This window comes from Trichechus manatus, unplaced genomic scaffold (genome assembly GCF_000243295.1).
Source record: "Trichechus manatus latirostris isolate Lorelei unplaced genomic scaffold, TriManLat1.0 scaffold00253, whole genome shotgun sequence".
NCBI classification, from domain to species: domain Eukaryota; kingdom Metazoa; phylum Chordata; class Mammalia; order Sirenia; family Trichechidae; genus Trichechus; species Trichechus manatus.
Genome location: NW_004444189.1, coordinates 181,665 through 191,750, shown reverse-complemented (window position 1 = coordinate 191,750; position 10,086 = coordinate 181,665). Strand labels below are relative to the sequence as shown.

The following is a 10,086-nucleotide window of genomic DNA, read 5'->3' as shown; positions in this document are numbered from 1 at the left end:
ACAGAAGAAATTAAGGACAGAAAAAAGAAATTCATAGAATCAAATGAGAATGAAAACACATCCTACCAGAACCTTTGGGACACAGCAAAAGCAGTTCTCAGAGGTCAATTTATAGCAATAAATACACACATCCAAAAAGAAGAAAGGGCCATAATCAAAACATTAACCCTACAACTTGAACAAATAGAGAGCAGCAAAAGAAGCCCTCAGGCACCAGAAGAAAGGAAATAATAAGAATGAGAACAGAATTAAATGAAACAGAAAATAGGAAAACAACTGAAAGAGTTAACAAAATCAAAAGCTCGTTCTTTGAAAAGTTCAACAAAATCAATAAACCACTGGCCAAACTGACAAAAGAAAAACAGGAGAGGAAGAAAATAACCTGAATAAGAAATGAGATGGGCAATATCACAAAATACCCAACTGCAATTAAAAGTATACTAACAGAATACTAATGGAAAATTGTACTCTAATAAATTTGAAAACTAGAGGAAATGGACAAATTTCTAGAAACACACTGCCTACCTAAACTAACACAAACAGAGGTAGAACAACTAAATAAACCTATAACCAAAGAAGAGATTAAAAAAGTAATTTAAAAACTACCCCCCACCACCAAAAAAAAGCCCCAGCCCGGATGGTTTCACTGGAGAATTCAATTCTGCAAAACTTTCAGACAAGAGTTAATGTCACTACTACTAAAGGTATTTCAGACACAGAAAAGGATGTAATACTCCCAAACTCATTCTATGAAGACAGCATAACCCTGATACCAAAAACAGGTAAAGACACCACAAGACAGAAAATTACAGACCAATATCCCTCATGAACACAGATGAAAAAAATTCTCAATAAAATTCTAGCCAACAGAATTCAACAACATTTATCGAAAAAATAATTCACCATGACCAAGCGGGATTCATAGCAGGTATGCAGGGATAGTTCAACATTAGAAAAACAATCAATGTCATCTATCACATAAATAAAACAAAAGATAAGAACCACAAGATCTTATCAATTGATCCAGAAAAGGCATTTGACAAAGTCCAACAGCCATTCATGATAAAAACTCTCAACAAAATAGGAATAGAAAGGAAATTCCTCAGTATAATTAAGGGCATTTATACAAAGCCAACAGCTAACATCCTAAATGGAGAGAGTCTGAAAGCATTGCCCTTGAGAACAGGAACCATACAAGGATGCCCTTTATCACCACTCTCACTTAACATTATGCTGGAGGTCCTAGCCAGAGCAATTAGATTAGAAAAAGAAATAAAGAGCATCCAAATTGGTAAGGAAGAATTAAAAGTATCCCTATTCACAGATGAAACTATCTTATACACAGAAAACCCCATAGAATCCATAAGAAAACTGCTGGAACTAAGAGAAAATTTCAACAAAGTATCAGGATTCAACATAAACATACAAAAAATCAGTTGGATTCCTCTACACCAACAGAAAGAACTTCGAAGAGGAAATCACCAAATCAATACCATTTACAATAGCCCCCAAGAAGATAAAATACTTAGGAATAAATCTAACCAGAGACGTAAAGACATATACAAAGAAAACTACAAGACATTACTGCAAGAAACCAAGAGACCTACATAAGTGGAAAAACATACCTTGCTCATGGATAGGAAGACTCAAGATTGTGAAAATGTCTACTCTACCCTAAGTGATCTACAGATATAATGCAATCCGGATCCAAATTCCAATCGCACTTTTTAATGAGATGGAGGAACAAATCACCAACTTCATATGGAAAGGGAAGAGGCCCCAAATAAGTAAAGCATTACTGAAGAAGAACAAAGTGGGATACCTCCCACTATCTGATTTCAGAACCTATTATACTGCCACCGTAGTCAAAACAGTCTGATACTGGTATAACAACAGATACATAGACCAATGGAACAGAATTGAGAATGCTGACACAAATCCGTTTACCTATGAGCAGCTGATACCTGACAAAGGTCCAAAGTCCATTTACTGGGGAAAAGACAGTCTCTTCAACAAATGGTGCTGGCATAACTGGATATCCATCAGCAAAAAACTGAAACAAGACCCATACCTCACACCATGCAAAAAAACTAACTCAAAATGGATCAAAGACCTAAACATAAAATTGAAAATGATAAAGACCATGGAAGAAAAAATAGGGACAACGCTAGGAGCCCTAATACATGGCATAAACAGAATAGGAACCATAAGTAACAATGCACAAACACAGGAAAAGAAACTAGATAATTGGGAGCTCCTAAAAATCAAACACTTATGCTCATCAAAAGACTTCACCAAAAGAGTCAAAAGACAACCTACAGACTGGGAAAAAATTTTTGGCCACGACAAATCCGATCAGCGTCTAATCTCTAAAATCTGCAAGATAAATCTACAAGATACAAAAACACAAATAACCCAATTAAAAAATAGGCAAAGGATATGAACAGGCACTTCACCAAAGAAGATATTCAGGTGGCTAACAGACACATGAAGAAACGCTCACGATCATTAGTCATTAGAGAAATGCAAATCAATACTATAATGAGATACCATCTCACCCCAACAAGGCTAGTATTAACCCAAAAAACACAAAATAATAAATGCCGGAGAGGTTGTGGAGAGACTGGAACACTTATACACTGCTGGTGGGAATGTAAAATGGTACAACCACTTTGGAAATTGATTTGGCGCTTCCTTAAAAAGCTAGAAATAGAGGTACCATATGATCCAGCAATCCTGCTCCTTTGAATATATCCTAGAGAAATAAGAGCCACCACACGAATAGATATATGCACACCCATGTTCACTGCAGCATTGTTTACCATAATAAAGAGATGGAAACAACCTAGGCACCCATCAATGGATGAATGGTAAACAAATTATGGCATATTCACACAATGGAATACTACGCAACGATAAAGAACAACGATGAATCTGTGAAACATCTCATAACACGGGTAAGTCTGGAATGCATTATGCTGAGTGAAAATAGTTGCAAAAGGACAAATATTGTATGAGACCACTATTATATGAACTCAAGAAATGGTTGAAGCACAGAAGAAAACATTCTTTGATGGTTATGAGGGTGAGGAGAGAGGGAGAGGGTTATTCACTAACTAGATGGTAGATAAGAATTATCTTAGGTGAAGGGAAGGACAACAAACAATACAGGGAAGTCAGCACAGCTGCACTAAACCAAAACCTAAGAAGTTTCCTGAATACAACCAAACACTTCAAGGGACAGAGTAGCAGGGGTAGGGGTCTGGAGACCATGCTTTCAGGGGACATCTCAGTCAACTGGCAGAACAAACTTTATTAAGAAAATGTTATGCATCCCACTTTGGTGAGTGGCGTCTAGGGTCTTAAAAGCTAGCAAGCCGCCATCTAAGATACATCGATTGGTTACAATCCACCTGGAGCAAAGGAAAACGAAGAACACCAAAGACACAAGGAAAATATTAGCCCAAGAGACAGAAAGGGCCACATAAACCAGAGACTTCAACAGCCTGAGACCAGAAGAACTGGATGGTGCCCAGCTACTACCAATGACCGCCCTGACAGGGAACACAACAGAGAGTCCCTGATGGAGCAGGAAAAAATTGGAGTGCAGAACTCAAATTCTATTAAAAAGACCAGACTCAATGGTCTGAGACTTGAGGGACCCCAGAACGCATAGCCCCCAGACTCTTCGTTAGCCCAGAACTGAAACCATTTCCGAAGCCAACTCTTCAGACAAAGATTAGACTGGACTATGGGACATAAATGATACTCGTGAAGAGAATGCTTCTTAGCTCCAGTAGATACATAGGAGTAAATGGGTAGCTCCTATCCGGAGGTGAGATGAGAAGGCAAACAGGGACAGGAGCTGGTTGAATGGACATGGGAAATCCGGAGTGGAAAGGAGGAGTGTGCTGTCACATTACAGGGAGAGCAGCTAGGGTCACATAGCAATGTGTGTATAAATTTTTGTATGAGAAATTGACTTGAACTCTAAACTTTCACTTGAAGCACAATTAAAAACAAACAAACCAAACTTCTTGCTGCTGAGTCGATTCCGACTCATAGCGACCCTATAGGATAGAGTAGAACTGCCCCATACGGTTTCCAGGGAGCGCCTCCCCAGTGGATTCAAACTGCCAGCCTTTCGGTTAGTAGCTGTAGTGCTTAACCACTACACCACCAGGGTTTCTGAGTGGTGCTTATACATAGTATTAATAATATAACATAATGTATCTTAAATTATATGTGTCTACCAGAAGTCATATAAACAATGTCACATAAATAATGTCAATGTAATAGACATCAACAAACATTTATTGAATACCACATATGCACCACCCCTGGTCTCACGAAGTTCACAAGTTAGCTTAATCTGCAGTGCATGATAGTACTTTCCAGAACACAGTAACAAATGGTTTTGTATGTTGCTGGTGAAGATGAATTCTATTCACACTAAAATAAACAAATTATTCCATGTTTTCTAGTACAGAAACTTGGCCAACCAAATGATTGCTTAATTGTTCCTTTCTGCATCTCACTTTATGCACTTAAAATTTTTCCACGTTTTCCTCTTTTTTTTTTCCTTAGGACTTAAGATCTTAAGACAGGGAAGCTAATATTCTTTAACAGACCACATTTAGAACATTTATAAAGAGCTGTGTTTCTCACTTAGACTCCATTAGGAACAAGTGGATCAGTTAGAAGATGCCTTTTTCTTGGTTTAAAACAACAAACTTCCTGTAAGTTAAATTTTTGTAGTCTTTTAGGACACTGAAGTCATTTAGAACTTTCAGTAAAAGTACAAAGAGTCTTCCTGGAACCAGAGGAGGATAAAAAAATTCTCAGCACACTGTACACTTCAAGAAGAAAAATATTAAGAATAAAAATAGCTTCCCAACTCAGTCATTCTTCAGGATTGATAATTTATTCTGATAGTCCCCCAAAGAAGGGAAGGGGAGAAAGAGAATATACTTGGCTCCCCTCACAGAAATTAGTCATCATCCATTTCCCTCACAGAATAATGGACTATTAGCCCTTCCATAAAATTCCTTTCAATAATTTTATGGTGTGTCTGCATTTCATAATCCATTTTTTTGTAACCATGAGAAGAAAAAACAACCAACAACAGAATTATTTTATAAGAAATCATTCCAATGATTTTATTAAATTTCCAATTCCAAACCTTTCAACCCTCCTATAAAAATTAAACTGTTTTTGAGACTCCTCTTCTATTCAGTGCAATTATTAAGACTGCAAGTTTCATGACTGCCACCTACTGACCGGGAAAAATGTGACAACTTGGTTTTAAAGTTCCACATTTTCCTTGGGTTTTCCATTTCCTTGGATTTTAAATATTTCACATTAAAAAAGGATTGAATGCTGCATAATAGGGCATTCAGAATATTTACATCTTTGAGCTCAAATTAACTGACCATACAGTACTAGTTTTATAAAAAGGAAATCAAATTTTGATGTTTTTCTTTTTATAATTTAATGTTTTTCTTCGTTTTATTACAGGAAGTCACACAGATGGATTGTAATACCAATTTAAATTTTGTTTTTATCTACACAGATGCTGGTCTACCTCATGAGGAAATGAATGGCTATTTCACGATTAGCTGGTCAAATTAAACAAAGTACATATGGTGAAAATCTCTCATGAGGGATGCCCTTAACTTTATCTTTTTTAAATAATAAAAAAAAGTTTTTTAAGTTGATTTTTACTCTTGGGGACCCCATGTGTGTCAGAGTAGAACTGTGCTCCATAGGGTTTTCAACAGCTGATTTTTCCAGAAGTAGACCACCAGGCATTTCTTCCAAAGCACCTCTGAGTGGACTGGTACTGCCAACTTTTAGGTTAGCAGCCCAGTGCTTAACTGCCTGCACCACCCAGGGACTACCCTGTCCTTACAAGCAAATAAATTCTGATAATGAAAGGGCAACTCCACTAATACACAGAATACACAACTGCAAGAGTAACCAGAATTTCTTTGAGGTAATGTATTAGCTTGAGGGGGAACATTTACATATTCACTCTTTGCATGTAGAAAGCACTTAAGCATGTGTAATTAATGGAACATACCTGGTTTAAAATGTGGTAAAGAATGAACTCCAGGCCATGTGTCCTCATTTGGTGTTCCAAGAACCTAGTGGAGAGTGGGAAATTGTGGAAACAGATTTATTATTTCCAAAGCACTCAAAATTCTCTAGCATAAAAAACAGTACACTGCATATTATGATTTTTTTCCATTGTCATGTGCCAGGGATTTTATTTCAGTGAAAACAAACCCAGCTACAGAGCCACCCAAGATGAATCTCTGTGTTTTAACAAATGCAGCTGAATGTGATAAGTTAAATCTGCTGTTTTATCAACTCCAAGCTTAGTTAAGTAGGCTTAGGACTCAAACGATAAGCTGTCATCTTCTTAGAACAGAGAATAGAATGTATGGGTCCCTCATGATTCTTTCATGAGCTTTTGTCCTTCCTTCCAGTATCACATCTCTTCATTTAACAGTTCTAATTCTGTCAAGTCTTCCCCCAAATCCTCACTTCTGAGCATCATAGTATTTCAAAGGAGCGGGATCAACAGCCTTGAACGCTTGAATTCTCTATTGGTTGCACTGCTCATGACAGTTAAAATCTTTAATTATGTCATTTATTTTTTCCCTTGCCAAAATGTTCTTCCTATACTTTTTCATTTTTGTATCCAAACTTCCACCTTCTTCACCTGTCTACTTTTCTGTCACCACAATGCTTAATCTGGCCAAGGAATTAAAGGGGCAAGTCTCTCTCACATGTAAATGGGCATTTTTCCATCTCATTTTTCAATTCTATGATCTATCACTATTATATTCAATGATCATGGTAAACCACCAGTTGAGAACCATGAAGTTTAATGGTTAACAGCTCAAACCCTAGAGACAGACTCCTTGGGTCAGATCTTTGCTCTACTATTTGCTAGCCATGTGTCCACGAGCAAGAAACAACTCTGCTGAACTTTAGTTTCCTCATTTGTAATATGGAGGTGATAACAGCACCCATCTCATTTTTGATGAGAACACTGCTTGGTGCATAGTAAGCACTATGTACATAGTAAATATTTTTCAAAGCACCCACAGAAAACTGGGTCAGGCCAGGGATGCAGGGGCCACATGGGAGAACCTAATCCATCCACTTTTTCCACAGTGAGTCTCAGTTCAGGGGAGCCAATGCCAGAGGCTGTAATTTAAACTATGATGGATGAACATGGATAGTCAAGTGGGTTAGAAAGGGCATGGATGAAACCGGAAACTGGCAAAGGAAGAGGAGGAATGACAGATGTCATGGAAGGAAATGAATCATAATGACTTTATCTCTGACAAATAGCAGGCACTTCTAGGTAATAAGGCAATACAGAGCTCTGATTACTTATGTGTTATTTGTAAGAAGAGACATGGCTGTGATGTCAGAGGGTGGCACCCACACAGTGAGTGTTGTATTCACTGCTTCCTACTCTGGTTGACTCAGGGTTAAGTACATGCATTTACGTTTCTCACTGAAACACTGAATCTGGGATCAAGAGAAGCAATAACACAATTGCTCCTTTAAACTATAATTGGTTATTTTTCCAAGTACTAATTATTACTAACATCAATAGCTAGATCGACACAAACAGGGTTCCATTCTTGATGGGCTGGGTGAGCAGGGGAAGTAGACAGGGGAGAGGACTGAAACGGTTGTAAGATAGGAGAAGAGACAAGGACATTGTCTCTGACATAAACAACTGTGATAATAGTGTCTCAGTAAAAGGCAATTCCCCCTTTCTTTTAAGTAATTCCAACCATTATTGCAAGAGAGGAAGACAATCAAGTTTGTGAGCACCAAACACAGCTTATCTGGGGGAATGTTCCACTTCGTTCTCATGTTAAATTTTGCATAAAGGGCAAAAGCGAACAACAGTACTAAACTTCAGCAATTAAAAGGTGGAAATTTTGGACTGGGCAAAACGGCGCTCTAGGCAGAAGCACCACGCCGTCCCTCCACAGCAAAGATCCGAAAACACTAAGCTGAACAGAGAATACAACAATCCTGAAACCCTAAAACATCAAATAAAGAGATAAAGAACTCAGCCAAGCACCAAATGGAGTGAAAACTGACAGAGAACAGACAGCAAGGAGAGATTCATGCAGAGGTTCCCTACCAGCTAACGCAGCGCGGATCCGCCATCTTGGACTCCTATTGGAGACCAGCAAACAGGGTACAAGAAAGCAGCCTCACGGGGCGTCCAGCGGGAGACAAAACAACTGGTAATTTGTGATATATGCTTTCCAACTGCCCACCCTTCTTCACCCCAACTCTGCCTCCTCTGCTTCCTGCGGCCACAATCTCTTGACCGGGAAACATCGGCTGCTTGGATTCCACACACCTAAACAGGCGGCTCTCTGAGTGCCATTTGTTGGCTGCTGGTGTTGCTTTTTTCTGCTTCTTTTGATTTCTTCCTTGCCTCTTGCCACCTCCCCCTCCTTTCGCTTGAGTACCTGGCTCTGTGCGCCATCTTTGCTTCTTCCTGAGAGGCTGCAGAGCTCCGGTGATTTGTGATATATGCTTTCCCACTCCCTACCCTTCTTCACCCACACTCGGTCCCCTCTGCTTCCCGTGGACACAGTCTCTTGTCCAAAAACACCAGCCCGCACTAGCTGGCTCTCTGAGTGCCATTTGCTGGCTGCTAGTGTTCCTTGATTTTTCTGCTTCTTTTGATTTCTTCCTTGCCTCTCGCCACCTCCCCTTCCTTTTGCTCAAGTACCTGGCTCCGTGAGCCATCTTTCCTTCTTCCTGAGGAGCTGCAGAGCTCCATTCGAGGGTGGAGCTGCTTCCCGGTCTGGGCTGCCACGCTGGTGGGATCCCGGGGCTTTTGTTCGTTTGTTTGTTTTGAATAGTTTCTTTGTTTTCTTTTCCTTTTCTTCAGTTGGGAGCCCAATCTGGTCAGGCAGAGTTGGGTGGCAAGGACACTCCCCCTCGGCTTGCACAGACGTGCAGAGGGATTCCTGAGAGCATTTCTTTTTTCACTGGTTTTTTTTTTTTCTGTTTTTTGGGGGCCTTTCTTTTTAATTTCTTTTGTTTTGTTTTCCCTCTTTTTCCCTTTTTGTCTTTCTTCATTGCTCAGTTTCTCATCTCTCTATATCTTCCTTCTCTTTCTGATCCCTGAACACCTGGTGTTGAATACCTCCACGCCTTCTAGCCAGGCTGTACTGCAACACCTGACAGCGACTCCCCCAGACCTCATAGCTGCACCGGTGGGATCCCTGGGAACTTTGCGGTTCATTAACCTTTCCGATTTTTATTTAGTCATTCTTTTCTTTTCTTCCTCTTCCCCTTTCTGTTTTTCTCCATTTCATAGTCTCTCATCTCTCCATTCCAACGGCAAGCTCCCCTAGCATTCTATTTTGTTTGTTTGTATGTTTTTGGCTCCTGTTCCTCTCTCCTCTCTCCCATATCCATCTTAGCTCCACACATGACAATCTCCCTACTGCATCCCGCTTACCTGCACCATGCGCTTGACATCACACCACCAAGCAGCACAGGAATAGCCTACTGGAACCTGCCCTATACTGATTACCGACCCGCTCTGGTGGCTGTAGTAAGTGCCATAAACAGCTGGTCCCAGTGACTCCTCTTCAGCTAGACCTGTCCTGCTGTACCATAACTGAGTGACCGACACTGCCAATTGGAGAAGGAGGCAAAAGTATTGTGCCCATAGATGAGCAAACAACAAAGAACACACAGTCCGCCTGCTCAGACATACTCAAATGTAAAAAAACAAAAAAAAGGGACGAAACTAACAAATCTACAGTCAATAAACGAGAAAATAACTACTGAATACCCTGAAGACGGCAGACAATATCAAAACATTTACAAAAACAGGACAGGATGGTTCCAGTAGGCGTCGAAAATAAAACACCAGATGACCATCCTGTGGAAGAATATGCACTAGAAATACCTGATAGGGAGTTCAAATCTCTAATACTCAGAATTCTCCAAGAACTGAGGCAAAAAGCTGACAAACATGAGGAAAAAATAGACAAATTCATGGAAAATACAGACAAAAAA

At 39.6% G+C, this 10,086-nt stretch overlaps 1 protein-coding gene across 1 annotated transcript in view; it reads right to left on the bottom strand.

Moving 5' to 3' along the window:
* The window catches only part of CDK14 (cyclin dependent kinase 14), a gene marked incomplete at its 5' end in the record, with an annotated part of 305,956 nt that overhangs the window by 134,465 nt on the left and 161,405 nt on the right, over positions 1-10,086 (bottom strand). The window contains one exon of the mRNA XM_004389659.2: positions 6,083-6,146. Coding sequence (XP_004389716.1) covers positions 6,083-6,146 — 64 coding nt within the window. The remainder of the gene's footprint in view (positions 1-6,082; positions 6,147-10,086) is intronic.